Below are 17452 nucleotides of genomic sequence, written 5' to 3'. Positions count from 1 at the left end.
AAGAACTCCAGAAATAACTCAATAAAAAATATCAAGCTCAGGCATTGAAAGGTATCTATCATGAGATTTTAACATTAGTAGCAGGCTAAAGCTTTACTTATAAGGGATTTTAATACCTGTTAGAAATGATATCCAAGCAATTTCTCCCCAAAAAATGGATTTTAAGATATGTTCATCTATACCTACTAACTCAGTTGTGGAAATCTGATTTGATTTTTAAATAGAATATGCAAGAAAAGTAATTAAAATAATCATTTTAATTTAAAGGTGGCAAATACTCATTTCACTCATTGATTATTCTACCACAATGAACTGAAAAAGCAGAGTACAAAGGTAACAGATTGAGTCTATTTTCACTAAATGCATAAAATTAGCCAAAACTTAAGAACTGTTTCATGTTCATGTCCAAAGACCAAAATAAAGTTTAAAATTCCTTAGAAAATAAAGAAATTCTCTTTTTTAGAAGTCTGAAGGAATTTAGTTTTTATCAACTCAACGTACTTTTAAACAGCATCAACATAAACATGAATATGGCAAATTTATGCAATATAGACAGAAAAACTTGAAAAATGAACGTGTGTCATACGTAAGACTAGAAAAAAGAAGTAAAAACAGTGTAACTTTAATTTTTTACTAAATAAGACATTTTAGGTTAGTTCCTTCATTCTACAAAAATTGAGTGCATAACTCAGTCATTTTCCAAACTGGTCCTTTAATACATACAGAGAATATATGTATGAAACTATATATACCATATAAGTAATATATTAATCTCCAAAGCAAATAACTAATCGTAGTATGGTTAGGATATATTATATTAGTAATTAGATTTACTTTAATTATACATTAAAACCCCATTATTATAGGTTTGATTTTATTTTTGAATCATGGTCATTTAAGCAAAGGTTTTATCCTTAATATGATGAAGATATGATATCTTAATAAGTGACCGAATGTGGGAAATATTTAACTAATTTAAGAAAATAAATTATTACACACCCATATACTAAAGACACAGTGTCTATATACTAATAACACAGTGTCTATATTTAATGCTGCAAAGCCTCTGGAATCTTTACTTGCTATCTTTGTTAGCTAAGAGAAGATCACTTTTACTTATTCAAGTGATAGAAATTTCTTTCTTCAGATATTTTATATAATCTTTTAATTAATGAGGTTTTAATTTTTGCATTTGTTAATAATGTAGAAAAATAAGAACCGGAATTGGATCAATTATCCCTAGAGATGAAGTAAATGACAAAAAGAATTTTAAAAGAGGTTGGTAAATTTTAAAATGAAATTCATATGCATGCTTTCTGAGTATGCGTTAAAATAAACCTATCATATTTGAGGGTGAAAATAAATCTGATTAAAGATTTCCATGTCAGGTGTATATTTCTTAAAAGCATGAATCTCCAGTCTTAAAACTGAAATATTTTGTTATTTATTATCTAGCTATGAAAATAACAATTTTAAAACATCTACCACTAAAAAAAAAAACCAATAGAGAAGAGCATATCACTGTTACTAGTTTCATAGGACTGAATTTTAAGGCAGGCCTTTTGAAAGCATGCTGAATGTTTCATATTGGATACTGTATTATCCCCATAAGTTCTAGCTAGGAGACAAGGTTATTCTACAAGGATCCCAGCTGGTAAGTATTTGACATTGGAGTCTCCTAGAATCCCTCTAAAGGCAGTGAATATGTACCATCAGCAGTATCATGTTTGAGACCAAAGGGAATTGATTGAGAATGACACCCATAGAGACCACTGGCTGCTAAGAAGGATACGATCAGTGCCAGGAAACAGCACTGCACCTTTTATCATTTCTCCCATGATGCACCCTACTGACCACATGTCAACTGAAAACAAAAATGAAATGAAGATAAACAAGAAGATAGGAATAGAACAGCAAATAAATGAAAACACTTGGCTACCTATGCCATAGAACAATGGTCTGACCTTTCACTGACTAGCTCAGAAGCCAGTCTTAATGATCATTAGTGTTTTAAAACAGAGAAATAGGGAGAACACAAGGATGTCAGGGCGCTTTCTGCTATGCAACTGAGCTAACAGTGCCACTCAATGCTATTTAATGCATGATAATATTACTTTGCAATTATAATTCAATGATTAATTTAGTTTCTGATTTAAAAGGTCTAATTTGCATTCATCTACTAGAATCCTACTGATTTGTATTGTAAATTATTATAGATTGTGTTAATATGGGAAACATGCAAAATGGTTTCTTTTTTATTCTTTCATATACCATATCTGAAAAAAAGAAAAAAAAGCTGAGCTGCCAGCAACCTCAGAAGAAAGGGTTTCTTTTACAAAACACATTTACTCTTACTTATAAATATGAATAAATTTCCGGAAGTGAGATGCCAGTTCAAGAATGAATGTTTTGAAATATGCTGGCTCAGTTTCATTGACTCTCATCAAAGGAGCATGTTTCTAAACAGGAAGACTTGTCTTATTCTTATAAACATGGTTGCTTTAGAATGGTTAGAAATACTGGCTTTCAAAATGGGATGGTTCAACAGGAAATGAACAACATAATTTAAAGAGCTAACACTTCTCAGACTATGAATCCAAAGAAACCTGGAATTCGCAGTGAAATTACAGTGGTTTCTCTGCTATTGCCAGTTATCATCCAGAACTTAAAACCAGTAAGCTAAGGCAGAGGGTACACAGGGAGGGGCAAAACGGGAAAAGGCGAAGCAAGAAAGTAAAATCTCTCTCTTTAACCATACTTGGTTACTCACGTGTTCGTATTGGAAGTCAGAAAGAGAGAGAGGTCATTTTTAAGGGGGAAAATAACCTAGAAGAATATGTTGAGGGGGAGCAAATAGGAAGAGGCATTAAATTAGCAATACACTATAATTCTGCTCCACTTACTCTTCAAATTACATTTTGTAATTTGTCAGTGAGCTTAAGGAATTCCTCATGAGATTCTTTCGAATGTGAAAATCTCACTCAGGTTAAACTCAAATTTTCCATTATTTGACTTAACACCTAAACAGAGTGATCACTGCAAAGAAATGGTTACAGCTTTGAAGGTGATAAGCATACCAAGAGAAGCAAATTTGTTTTGCTTCCATTTTAGGAAAGCAAGTGACATGCAAAAATATCAGGGAAAGATAGAGCAAACAGTTGTGCAGCCCTTTATTATTAATGCATTTGTAATTATGGAAAATATCTGTCTCACAAGAGTTTGGTATTGTGAGAATCTTTGATTAAAGGAGAAAAGAAAAAAAAAGATCTCTGAAAATGCATTTGTTTTGAAATTGCAAGTTTTCTTATCATACTATCCAAAGTGACCAGTCTAAGTTGCTATTTACATGTAACTATTTTTATAGATATTGAGGAAGACATTGACCAAAAACTTCAGAGAGAGCTAAAAACTCAATAAGCAGCGTTTTCTCTTGCCTGTACCCGTTCAAGCACTTGGAAAAGGTGGCTTCTGCCACAAACAGAATCTGGGAGCATTTGTATCTGGGAGTTAGAAAACATCTATTTTTATTTTTTATTTAATGTAAAAAAATCTCTTCTATATTATCTCTTTCTATATCCTTGGTCAAGGCACTTCATGTCTCTAAATATAAATCTCATCCTCTAAAATGTAGATGGTAAATAGTATTTATCATGTAAAATTTTTAAAAAAGATTTAAAAGGATTATGCCTGGTAAAGATCCTTCTACATTGTCTGGTACATAGTAAGTATGGAATTAAATATATTCTGGAAGGTTTGCTTAATATTTATTTAATATTATATTTAGATATAATAAATCTTTCCAATGAGGGGAACAAATCATTTCACTGTTAAAACCACTTAGAAAGGCATCCACATATTCAATCACAGCTGACTCTATGGAACTTCTTTCCATTATCTAAAACCAATTGCCCTGCTTCTTCATCTAAATAAATCTTAACTTATGTGAATATATAGTCTATGATCCCTGACCACTTCTCTCCTAAAACTGACAGATTTCCATCTTTCAGACTAAAATCCCTTGACTTTCACTCCTTCATACATGGCCTTTAAACAACAGCAATAACAATACAGGTGATCTAAATGGAATCTTAGTCTTTATGTTGCTTTAGTCTCAAATGGTCTAGACAGTTGTTAGTTTAATAACTGGTATTAACTGGTATATTTCCCAGTTCTCTTTTGTGTGGCTCTGCTGGATATAAGTATTTCAAAGAAGAAGACCAGTTTTTGGAAATTTATCTTCATGTCAGAACCCAAAATAGACTTAATGGATCAAAAAGCTTTTCATAAAAATAATGCAGAGATAAAAACTCTAGATCTGAAATACTGATTAATAAATTCTATTTTTTCTATTTTAAAGAAACTTTCTGAGTAATAATGCCCTAAACAACTTTTTAATTTTCAATTCCCATTTAACTTTACTCACTATTCATTATTCTATAGACTATCCATGCTTATGCCACCTAAGTCTAAGCCTTGTGCCTAGAAATGATAAACTCTATTATTACAAATTACATAAGTGGAATATACGCATATGAATTTATATGGATCTTTATACACTCAAGTCAGTATTATTTCTCAAGATAAAGTCATTGCACCAGATTTTGTGAATTATTCATCACAACTAAAACAGTAATAAAAGAATTTGATACTAAATCTTGTTGGAGCAGGGAGGTAGGGGTTCGTGGTAAGCCTTCCCTCAACTAAATACATATCTGCTTATCAAGGAGATTAGATTATTTTACGAGATTTTCAAGATATTCCAAGGAATACTGATCATGCATAGACCTGAGAAAAAAATTAGCAAATTTGATTACTGTTGGAAACTGGATTTTGATGCTTTCTGAGACTGCCTGATATTTGGGTCTCTGTAAAGTTTTGTACATTAATGCTGCCCAGTTAGAATTCTGGTTGCTTTTTGACTCTGATTTATTACATTTCCTCTCCTGTTATTAGTATTCCCACAGGCAGAAAGGAGATTCATTTGTAATTGTGACACTCAAAAACTGAGTCACTTTAGAAGGGATATTATTAAGTAAGTTTTGGTGTTACTAAATCATGGTGATTAATTTTCTAAGAGCAAAAATCTCAAGTGTCATTGTATCATTTGTCAGGCATAAAATTATGCTAAATTATGTTTTTTTTTCTATTCTAGCCAAGAGATAGAAATTATATAACATAGGCCCTGGCAGCTTAAATCTAAATAAAGAAAGCATCCTACTGTTATTTCCACATTCTGTCAATGGCTTGGGTTGTAACCTACAGTGAAATATTTTTTGTACTATGTGAATTTCTATCTAGTAATCTGGTAAATATTCCCCATCTAGGAGATTAACACAATTGTGAGACTATATTGCTTTTCTCCCTGACCTAATTATATCTTCACTTAGCATAGGATTCAGACAATGTGCTTTGATAAGTTTTCTTTCAAAGCATACCTTAAAATACGATAGCAAGAAGATTTAATATGATTTTCTTATATTGTGATACTGTTTCTTTGAAAAGTTTGTTTCACAAATTATAAATTTAGATGTTTAACAAGAGCACATTGTTTTAAACTTCAGTGAAAACACGGAATTATCAAAGACTAAAGAAACATATATATTTTGTACATGTAAATTTACATAAGAAAAATAACACTTATGGAATGCTAAGTATTCTAATGTCAGGAAATCAAAGGAAGATTTTCTTCTTGAGTCTACCCACTCAGCTTGCTTTTCTTGCTTTAGAACTTGTCATTATATCATTAATTTTTAACTTTTATTTAAAACACTTTATATTTCCAATTTGCTTTTTTGAAAAACAGAAAAAAATCCACTGAAACTTATAATAATGGAGGAAACTTCAGCTTTATATTAAAGTAACAAATAAAACTAGAGACTAAGAAACTTACAAAATATGTTACTATACAAAGGCTTAATTAAATAATTTTTTTACTGCACCAACATGTTTTAAATGTCATCTTTCAAAATTCATGTAATTCTGTAGTGTAAAGAAATAAGGAATTCAAGGAAATTCTAACGTTGAAAAATGTCTTTTTTTTTAAACCTTTCACTTTTCATTGTTCTTATCAATAAACAGCAAACGCCAGCTCCAAGTGTCTCACATTATCATCAATGTCAGGATCTTCACTTTATTCTGTACGCCAAGTGACAGAAGTATTTTATTTAGTAAATGGCAACCTTTTTCTTTCTTTCTACTGTTGTCTAAGTCACAGATAACTTTCATTTCTCCTCATTTGAAAGAAATTCTTTATTCTAGGTAGCCTTTTTGTTATTCTCATTTTTTATAGTTTATCTCACTCAATTTGAAGGTTATTTGGGCTGGAGTGTTTCCAAATTGATGAACTTTATAATATAACTATTGTGTTTCTTAACTTTGGAGGTTTTGCAGGTATGTGCATGTTTGTAAAGATGTAATGTTTTATCGCCACAGCAATCCTGTAAGGTGGGGAGAGGAGGTATTTTATAAAGTAAATTAAAGCTTAAGGGGTGTCACGTGATCAAAGTGAACAGGACCAGAAGTCAGTTCGTAGAGCCATATTCCAGGATGCATTGACTTTCCTTTGACTGCGGAAAGGAGAAAGAATATAGCACATGATTCAGGAACTCTGTCCTAAGGGCCAACAGGGCTTGGGACAGTTTGAATGGAATATCACAGTAAAGACTAAAGAGTGTGTTTTATTGTTTGTAGTTTCCCCTCTCAATACTTCATTAAAAAAAAAATCACTCTGTACTCTGTCTACAGAACTGTAGAGGGATAGTAGTCCTAGTGGAGCTTTGTGAATGCTAGAGCTCAGCAGCTCCTCTCCCAAGACTCCAAGGGATCAAGATCCAGCTCCTCAATTTCTGCCTTCCGTTCCACCCTGAAAATCCATCCTGCCTTGGTGCTCCCTTGCAGTAAATCTTTCTGAGCTCCTTTTTTTTTTTGTTGTTGTTGTTGTTGTTTTAAGATTTATTTATTTATTTATGGGAGACACAGAGACAGGCAGAGACATAGGCAGAGGGAGAAGTAGGCTCCTCACAGGGAGCCCGATGCAGGAGTTGATCACAGGCCCCTGGATCATGACCTGAGCCAAAGGCAGACGCTTAACCACTGAGCCACCCAGGCATCCCTCTCTGAGCTCCTTTCATGACCTTCATGCCTTATCCCACCTTCTGGTGTACTCTGGCCTTAGTCTCAACTTTCCGGGAGAAAGTTCTCTTATAACTGTGTCCTCCTTCCATCTTTTTAGATCACCTTGATCTCAAGCTCCCACTCTAGTGATTCCTGTCTTACTTAGATTTTCTCAAAATAATAATAAAAGAGTGGTAAACAAATTAATGGTGACAATATATTCTTTCAAACAGGCACAAAGAAATAAAGGTGAAAAGTCTTATCTTTTTAAATGTTCCTGATTATCTGCAATTTGTCTATGGGTATGAAAGAATGACTGAAGTTTTACATCACACTTTTACTTAAAGTCATAAATCATACATGGTTTGGGATAATACTGTATTATCTTAATATTAGGTAAAAGACTCAGACTATAGCAATGTATTAGTTGCAGAAGTTTATTAGAAAGTAAGCATGGTTATTTCAAAGAGGTAAGAAGGATTAAGAATATCTATCTGCATTAGATGGATATAATAATCCACAACCTCTATTTATATTCACCTTACTTTGATTATTCCTAATTTTCAAGTTCAAGCTTAGAAAAAGATGACATTCATTCATTTTTTTGACATTAATTAAATTTGAGGATGTTTTCTTTATTTAGTCAAATATATTTTTGGCAAATCATTTATCAGTTCCTTAGTAACTTGACTCCTTGGCAAGTTTATATGTACATCCTTTTCATCCTAACTGAAATTTCTCATGTCTTCAGAGGGAAAAGAAAAACAGGCTACTTTAGCAGTCTAATCTGGCCCTAATTGGAGATAATATACTAGAGGTTTAGCAATTTCAAATGAATACAGTGTGCCTCTCTTTAATATCACCGAGGTCCAGGGAACTCTGGTCAAGAACTCTAGATAAAGGACTTCACAGGCCTTACTCAAAGAAGCTGTTGCCATTTGAAGTAGCATGGAAGGAAAAACTAAAAAGACTATATCTAAAAGAAGTAGGCTTATGGGAAATTATATGAAAATTCTACTGGTAATATGAGACTTCAGCCATCAAGAATACAGCATGCCCCACTTGGGTTTGGAGTGTGGGAAGGAGTCAGTGACTAAATATTCCTTTAAAAAACAAAAATAAAAAATATAACTTCTAAGAAAGCATAACTTTACTATAAGGTATTATTAAAGCAAATCTGAATGAAATGCAAAGTGACTGATACCTCTTTTATGATCGTTGGACTAAGAATATAATGGACCTCATATATTTATTGCTAACTTGAAATTAGTTATGGGCTGAAGATATTTTAGTAATACTATATGTCAATATATATACTATGAAATAAGTTTTAACCATAACACTATAATAAAAAAGGAGTGTGTAATAGTATATGTTTGTATAATTAAACTATTCACACAGTAAAAACAAATATTTTATAAATGATCCTTTGGATATTAAAAATTAGCAAATCAATTAATGGAAAAGCAAATATGTATAAATGTATGTATGTATGTATTTTGCCAACACTTTAATAATCAAGAAACTACCCTGTGATATCATCTGGATTATATCCATAGTTGGAAAACCCACACAGTGTTCTCAAAATGCAAAGACAAATAGCTAAAACTTCAGTCATCAATAATAATCTCATAAGATTTCTCAATTTGCTAAGGTGTTTTACTATTTTTGCCATAGATTCAGATTAAGAAAGGGAACATTAAAAGGTTCTGTGGAGAGGGAAGAATAATGTTGATTATGATGATAGAGTACTATTATTTAATTTTTCAGCCTCAGAGAAATTTAATAGAAATTACTCTGAATAAATATAAAGGAAAGTCAAGGGAACTTATGATTGCTCTTTTTTTACGTCTCAAAAGAATCTTGGACGAAGTCAATTAGCATATACTACACTTTGATATTACTTCCAGAAAATGCTGGAATCATTTCAATATGCTAAAATATTGGTATGATTCATCTCTCCATAAATACTCCATCAACCCCGAAATTTATATCTGATCATCATGGTTAGTGAGGTTAATTTAATGCTCTGATCTCTCAGTTGTCGGTGGGAAGCTCTAATCATAAAATTATAATAACTTCGTGTAAAGATTAATGAAATAATTCCACTCAAAACCACAGAATACACGCAATCTGTTGTTTAATAGGGATACTACAGTTTAATTTTCAAATGTCATCATGACTTAGGATATTAAATTATAAGTTAAAATGAACTAAGGATTTAAATCTAAATGGAAACATTTCCAGAAAGATGGCAGTTCTTCTAACACATTTTCTCCGGAAATCATTTACTCATCTTTAAGTAAAATTTAACTTAAGCAAGATGGTTTCCACTCTAAGTGTCTTTATGTAACTTTTCCATTGACTCATTATCGTATATGGCAGTAGGCTATCAAAGACATTTTATATGATCATCACTGAGACAAAAGAACACTGAATGCAAATCCCTATCACAATCTAAATTTTTCTGTTTGAGTTTATTCAATTTCTAGCTAACTTTTATCAGGGATATATATTTTAAGTATTGATTTTAGCACAATTTACTCTTATTTCCAGACATTTTCCTGAAACAAACTATAATAAAAGGGAAAAAAGACTCCCAAGAAAACAATCATTGGAAGAACAGGGAATTCTCCATATGGTGCTATTATCTTTGTCTTTTTTTCTGAAACATATTTTGGGTTAGAAAATGTTTTGACTTTTTCTAATTTTTTGGCTTTTAAATGTAATACTGCTAAAATAGGAGAAAAGTAATCCTGATAAATGTCTGAAGAGCTACATTAGATGTCAGAGAACCATACCACATGGGATTCAAGTGACCTATATATACTAACATCCCAGGGAAATGAGATATTTTGTGACATTTTATCTTCCACTAACTAGTGGGTTAGAAAGATGTAGCTGTGAAACTTCATTTTGAGTACTGATTGAGAAGTTCCTTTTCTTATGGTCTAAAATATATCATACTCCAAAGAACAAAGCACATACACACACATACACACATTCCTACTTTTATATGAAATCAGTACATTTAAATATGATTGTTAATAATAATATTGTTCAAATCAACTACCTTGGATATATAATTTATCCTCAAAATATAAATAATTTAAAATAAAATGAAAGTTAAATGAATTATTTTAATATCAATATAAAAATTGAGATATTTTATATGCTTTCTTTTTATATCCTTAAAATCTAGTATGCATTTTGCACACAAAATGCAATTCAGACTAATCATAATTTAAGTATTGAATAGCCACATGTGGCTAGTGGCTGCATATTGGACAGCATAGTTCTAGAAGATGTCATTACTCTTCCTTTACTATTGGAATTTAGAGAATATCTTACTAATATCCAGCAGAATAAACAAATGCCTCATAAATGAGTGCTCTTGGTTTTATAAACTTCTCATTCAGTCTACTAAATAACAACCATAATATTTCTTACATAATAAAAGAGTTCCTTAATAGAGCTTTCTTATTAATCAGATATAATATTTAATAGAGTTATGGACCACATGTTTATTGCTAGTTTCTAAAAAATTTCATATATAATAATTGTATTGAACTCAATCTTGCATTATCACTATTAATGTTGGCAACTGTTGTTATACTTAGATTTGCATGATTGTGTGTTAGCAGGGTATTTCTATATGTATAAAAGTATATTCTCTATTAATATGTAAACTTCATTACCTATATATTACAAACACTAATATGTCATTTTGTTAGAAATAAACTTTTGGTCATTTCAGAAATATGCCAGCTCATTTAATAATTCTAAATCATGGATATCTCTCCAAGAAGTTTCTGATAACCTAGTTCACGACTTAGTGGTAGAACTTGAATAAACACTACTTCTTAAAATTCTAAATTTCATTGGAAAACCAATTATCTAGGTCTCAGTCACATCTCCAAGTCAAGTAAGGGAAGCCTATTTTAAACCAAGCTGATCTCTACAATTTGAATAATAATTATGACTTTTAAATGTGGAAGTTCATGTTTTAAGGAGGATATGCTATATTGACCTATTTAAGACTGGATAGTGTCAAAAGTAATTCAAATCAATGAAACTCTAGACACAAGCTTAGGATATCAGTAAGGAGAGAAATTATATCATGCCTAAATGTTGCAGAAGCATAAAATGGTTTTAGAAAAAAGATGAAAAATACTTGCAAATAGTGACTTCTTTTGCTAGTTATAAAGATAAATACATTTTAATAATTTGGGATTTGGTGACCTCTCTTATTTATGAAAAAAAAAGCATTGCTATTTTGAGTTATAGACAAGAAAATATTTTAAAGAAAAAAGCTCATAAAAATTTAATTAAAACAAATCATTGCAGTAGGTAGTCTTCAGTACTGGTCAGATTATATAAATCATCACTTTTTTAAATCACAATTATACCACTTACCCAACTTTTTGCTTCTATCTTTACTCTCCTGGTAAAATCATTATGTGTTTAAAGGGAGAGAGAACAAAACAGGTAAAGCTGCAGCAAAAGGTACAAGGATACAGTCCCTTCCTGGAAAGAGGATTTTGTGGCGAACCATTTCTCCCATAATGCATCCCACAGACCATATATCCACTAGAGCAGGAGAGAGGGAAGTGAAGAAAAGGGAGGAAAGTAAAGTTAACTAAGATAATTGATCTCTGAAGGAGGAGAAAAAAGAAGTTTGATTAGAAGGTACAATTTTTGACTCCCACCAAAAGTTACCCCCAAAAGAAAACCACTGTAAATTACATTAACAATGTTTAACGAGAACTCAAAATAATTAAAAAAAAATACTTTATGGGTACTTTAGTTGCCTCTGTAGGGCCATAAAGGGGTAACATAGAAAAGCAGAAGATACCCCAAAAGTATCTCCATAACGTGATGGCTAAAAGCCATCAAGGGTTTTCAACCATTTGCTGAATGTAGCAAAAATAATCTCAATTATCCTGGAGGGGTAGCTGTTTCCATTTTCTCTTCCACTCGGTTAGGTGGAATAGGGCAACAAGAGACCACTCTTTGGTTCCCTTTGTTTCTGTTTGGTTGTTGGTTGGCTGGTTGGTTGGTTCAAAACAAGGTACATGTAAGCAAATCCAAGAAAGTAGGAAACAGCTAGAACCGTGGCTTAAAGGCAGAAATATTGGAATCCCTGGTATTCGGGACTTAGCTTTTTGTTCAGAGCTTTTCCTTGTAAATAAGCATTAGTTTTTTTACTTTATTACTTGAAGTATTTCAAGGATAAAGATATGATCAATTAGCACATGTAAAGGAGTCATCTGGAAGTAAAGCGAAAAAGAAGTATTAAAGATGTTTAAAAATTGTTTTATTTATTTATTTCTCAGTTGTCATACTCATTAACCAAACATGCTTCACCTTCTTTTACCAATCTTTACCCTCTTCCGACTTGCTTTTCAGTATTGACCAAGGGAACTCTGAGGCAAAAACATGAGGCCAAGATGCTCCTTGGGGAAGGAAGGCAGGGTTAGGTGCGTGGGATAGCTGGGCAAGCCTGATGTAGGAACAAGCGGGTTTTTCTGCATGATAACCTTCCTCTCACAGGCAAGTGGGCAGCACAAGTGCTAGCTATACCTTCAGAGATCTAGAGAAGTGAAAAAACTAAGGCAGTAACTTGCAACCTTCTTCTCGTGAAGGAAGGAAGAGGGAGGAAATTACATGCCATTTGTGCAACCGAGATCTGTAACACTGTAATAGGCAAATTCAGACCCTATCCCCAGACCTCAGTAGATCCTTGATTTCTTGATTTTTTTAATTGGCTCCCCTTTGATTTTTTTTTTACAAATAAACTATGAAAAATGTATACAAATATCTTCTTTTCCGAGTAAGTTAGGTGTGGTATTAATACCTTGGGAAGAGGATTAGATTTGCCTCTTTCAAGTTAAAGGTTAACAGAATCCTGCCATCGCTCACCAAAGTGAACCTGACCTTCCTAAGAGCTGACTTTTCCCTTTCTAATGCACAAATGCACAAAAGTACTGGCTGCCTTCTGATCTGGAAGTACACAAAGAAATTTTTTAAAACTTTGGTGGCCAGGGAACTTTCATAAAGCTACCCTGTAGCACTTCACATGAAAATACATGGATAATTATTCTTATAAGACTTATAAAAATAGAGTGCTAGGAATTAAATAGAATAAAACATCAAATAACCATGCAAGGTACATTGAACACATATATATACAATCCTAATTTAAAACAATTTTAGTTCTTAAATTTATTGAACACATTTCTTAATATGCTACATTACTTGTTAGAGATATTCTTTTCAAAATAATATATGGCAATGCATTCTAATAGATAGCTTATAAAGCCTTTCATAAAATCAAATCGCAATACATTTTGAAGATTCTTTCTACCCTTTCTTTTAAACTGTTCATGAATAGATGAACATGAATAGATATTTTTAATGAAAACAGTAATGTAAAATTTAATATTTTTCCCATGATTTGGAATTTATAAAAATTTACTAGGTAATTGCTATCCTAAATATTACTCACAGAGCAGTTTAAAGCATTAAACAAACTCTTAAGTAACTTGAACAATTGGATTATTTTAAATTAACTATTCATTGAGTATTTGTAAAGATTCTCGCTCCAAGGATTTGTGACATCCTTTTGTCTTTTCCTAGGACTAGAGCCATCAATCTAAGATAGCCATAGAGCCAAGTGCAACAGATAGACTACTTCCTGTTTTCATACTCATTTTGAACTAAGCTGCAACCCAAACATCAATCTTTCTCCATATCAACAGCTTGTGCTAATCAATATCTGCTTGACTGTTTAGTCAGACTCTATCCACAATTCTTTTGGCCATAACATATGTTAGTGTTTTTGTAGCAAAGCTTACTTTTCAAAAACATCCTTCACATTTCTAATGAGTGATTCCTCCTAGTAGTATTTTTAAAAACCTTTTGAATATGAAAGCTGGCAGTCCTATTAAAAAGATACATTCATATACATGAAAGGGAACATTGCCATTTGCCATCTAAAGCATATACACATTTTCTTCATGGTTTCTGTGGCTGCTATGCAGAAGCCTCCTTACCGTTCTCCTTGTAGCCCATGCCCAGAATAACCTCAGGGGCTCTATAATAACGTGTAACCACATAAGGAGTCATCATGAAGCTTGTGCCTGCCGTCCTGGCCAGTCCAAAGTCAAGAATTTTCAATGTACAATCAGACTTGACTACAATATTACTTGGCTTTAAATCCTGGCGATAGGAACAAGAGAAGAAATTAAAAGCCAGCAGCAAATGGAACGTGTGATTTCTTTCCTTTTTTTTTTTTTTTTTTGGAACGTGTGATTTCTATCTACCCAATCAGTATGGCAGTCTTGCAATAGTACTGACAGGAAGCCCCCTTGACTGCAAAGCCCTATATAGAATAAATGATTACTGCCCTAAAGAAGTTACAACTATTTTTTAAATATATTTTTAAGGTATCTTCAAAAACTTCTCAAACCCAGAAAAGATTTGTGCTATCAATTTTAAAATTTAGGCTCATCTTGGGAAGAGGTATTAGAATAAACATATCATTTATTGTCAGCTGTTAGGTTTTTCCTTGTGGCAACATAAACCTTTCAGCTTATTTTTTGTTTCTAGCCCTGACAAAAGAGCAGATCAGGGCAGCCGTCTTTCTGTTGCCAGAAACAAACTGTGGAAACGAACAGTCTTCTTTCAGCTGCACATATGACCTCTGCCAATCACGGAGCTAGAAAACATGAGGCTTCTCAGAAGTTGACTCTCAATGAGCTGAAACAAAATGCTAAATGAAATCAGCTACAGTATAGCTAAAATTTTCTTCTATATGTTAGTGAACTCTGTGCTAATTCTATTGTAAAAGAAATGAGGAAGTACATTATATTCAACCTACCCTTCCTACATAAAGAAAAGAACCTACAGTTGCTCTTTCTCTTCTCCAAAAGCATCTTAATTATAATTCTGGAGTAGGAATTCTCACCCTGTGAATAATTCCAGCAGAGTGAAGGTGCTTGATGCCACACAGCATTTGGTATAGCAGGTAAGACATTCGCTCATGGTCTAATTCCATCTGAATCACCTGACACAAGTTGGCATCCATCAGTTCCATTACTAAGTAACTGGAAGGTAAATCCACAAGGTTAGTTCCAAATCACAAGATCTGTGAAGTCCTTCAAAGAGGTCAGAATCTCCTCCTAAATCTGTAAGTCTTCCAAACTTCCCAGCTCTACCTTTGACTGAATTAAGTATATGAAAAACTTTCAAGTATTGCACATGTTAGCCATGGTAACTCTATCACAAGGTTACTAGCAGAAGCAGCATTTATTAGTGTTTGGTTCCTGCCCATATATTTTCTACCTATATCTTGTCCTCAGTTTTCTATGAATTCTTTCTCAAATATTATGATTACAAATAAAAAAAATCAGAATAGCATCTCCCATTAAATGCAATGTATCTGTGTCAAATAATACAATGTATGAGGATTCACTTCTCTGTTATTGCCACTATCTTCTAGATAGATATTTTTTGCACAAAATCAAAGGCACCACAAAAATAGAAGTAACAATTTTAAAATGATTTTTAACATGTCCCTCTTATAAGTCCTCAGAGTGAATAGATTAATTCTAGAAGTTTCATAGGATCAATTGATAATAAAAAATACATGATAAATAATAAATCTTCTCTGATTGAACCAAGAACATTGGACAACAAAGCACAAGCACCAGAAGGCCAAAAAGAAGCAGAAGTATCTTTCCTAAAAGTAATACCAGAAACAGAACCTTCTGTCCTATCACTGGCTCCCTTTCATTTGCCCGTAGCATCTATCTCCCTTTAATCTTTACAAGGGATTTCATCCACTGATTTTGTCAATTTCCCTTGAGTTATTTGAGTGCTATGCTATCCCTTCCTTCAAGAGTTTTGTTACTTACACATCTTGAAACTCCTCCAGTGTTTTCTGGGGTGTGAAGACATTTAATAAACTAATAATCTGGAAGAGAAACAGTGGAAAGGACAGAGGAAGGAGAGAAAGAAAAAGGGAGAAAATGAATTATTTAAAAAGCATATTTAAACAAGTATTTAATCCAATTCAAAGTCATAGACTAGTGCTACAGTAGAAAAAAAAAGTCGGGAAAAATTTCTAGAACTATCTCCTAGAACAGTGAAAAATGTATTCAGAAAGAACATATGATATATGTCTTCAGGTTAAATACAATTAAAAAGCTCAAATTCTTAGGCAGAAGGAAGAATCAAAGAAGATATATAATTGATAGATTGCTTTAGAGTGTGATTCTCCTTGGTAGAATATAGAATTATAATGTAATTAATAAGCAAAAAAAGAAAAGCCACGTAAGAAAAATGGGCAGCAGTAAAACACTTAACAAGATGTAGCAAGGTCATGCTTTTCCTCTAATGAACACTCTCATTTAATATTTTTTGTGTGTGTGTTGCTACTTGAGGTTTTTTGCTTCCGTTTCACACACAAATATTATTTAAATTAATGCTATAATGATATCCTGGGAAAAGTTTTATCCTAGATGATTATCAATAATGAATTTAGTAGAAAATGTATTTAAGCGGATGCCTGGGTGGCTCAGCAGTTTGGTGCCTGCCTTCGGCCCAGGGCGTGATCCGGGAGTCCTTGGATCGAGTCCCACATCGGGTTCCCTGCATGGAGCCCGCTTCTCCCTCTGCCTCTGTCTCTGCCTCTCTCTTCTCTGTGTCTCTCATGAATAAATAAAATCTTAAAAAAAAGAAAATGTATTTAAAAAGCTATCGAAATTCTGTTTCTTAAATATTTTGATTCCTGCTTTCATTATTTTATATATTAAGTAGCAAAGAAGTTTACCTTCTAGTATAAGTAAATTAAAAACAAAAAAACCAAACAACTTTGTCACATTTCCAAATATACTGCATAGTGGTATGGAAACATGAAGTAATAAAAAATGAAACAAAATGATTAAATATCTGAGAAATGCAGTCAAGTTTAGGGAATGCTTCAGGCCACACATAGTTTCATTTGCTGAGGAATTATTGACAAAAAAACCCACAGTACCATGCAATATTTTCATATATGTAATATATATACATCAACATATATATGGCAATAGCTATAACGTATTGATTTTTATAATATAAAACCATGATCACCTCTTTTAAAACAACCTTAAGGTAATAGAATACTCAAATAGAAATAAAATAGAAAATATTTTTATATTCAAAATATAAAATATCTTTAAAACTTGTGATTAAAGTGTCTTTTTCTATTTACTGGCAGTTTGCGTTGAAAAATGTCTATGTGATACATCTCTCATGGTATATATCTCACACATATTTAGTGGGCCTGTTTTTC

The 17452-nt window shown here is 32.4% G+C and overlaps 1 protein-coding gene across 4 annotated transcripts in view; it reads right to left on the bottom strand.

The window, feature by feature from the left end:
* MAPK10 (mitogen-activated protein kinase 10) overlaps window positions 1–17452 on the bottom strand; it is a 334813-nt gene that overhangs the window by 62009 nt on the left and 255352 nt on the right. For 3 of the 4 annotated variants that reach the window (XM_055313052.1, XM_055313053.1, XM_055313054.1), the window contains 4 exons: window positions 16032–16090; window positions 15083–15221; window positions 14169–14334; window positions 11632–11703 (listed from right to left, as the gene is read on the bottom strand). In XM_055313052.1, the coding sequence (XP_055169027.1) occupies window positions 11632–11703; window positions 14169–14334; window positions 15083–15221; window positions 16032–16090 (436 nt within the window). Of the gene's footprint in view, window positions 1–1792; window positions 1865–11631; window positions 11704–14168; window positions 14335–15082; window positions 15222–16031; window positions 16091–17452 lie in introns of all 4 variants that reach the window. The other variant, XM_055313051.1, reaches the window with a different exon arrangement.

The sequence above is a fragment of the Nyctereutes procyonoides genome, unplaced genomic scaffold, assembly GCF_905146905.1.
Source record: "Nyctereutes procyonoides isolate TBG_1078 unplaced genomic scaffold, NYPRO_anot_genome, whole genome shotgun sequence".
Lineage (NCBI taxonomy): Eukaryota > Metazoa > Chordata > Mammalia > Carnivora > Canidae > Nyctereutes > Nyctereutes procyonoides.
Note: the sequence above shows the minus strand (reverse complement) of the source record. Positions and strands in the feature narration are given on the sequence as shown.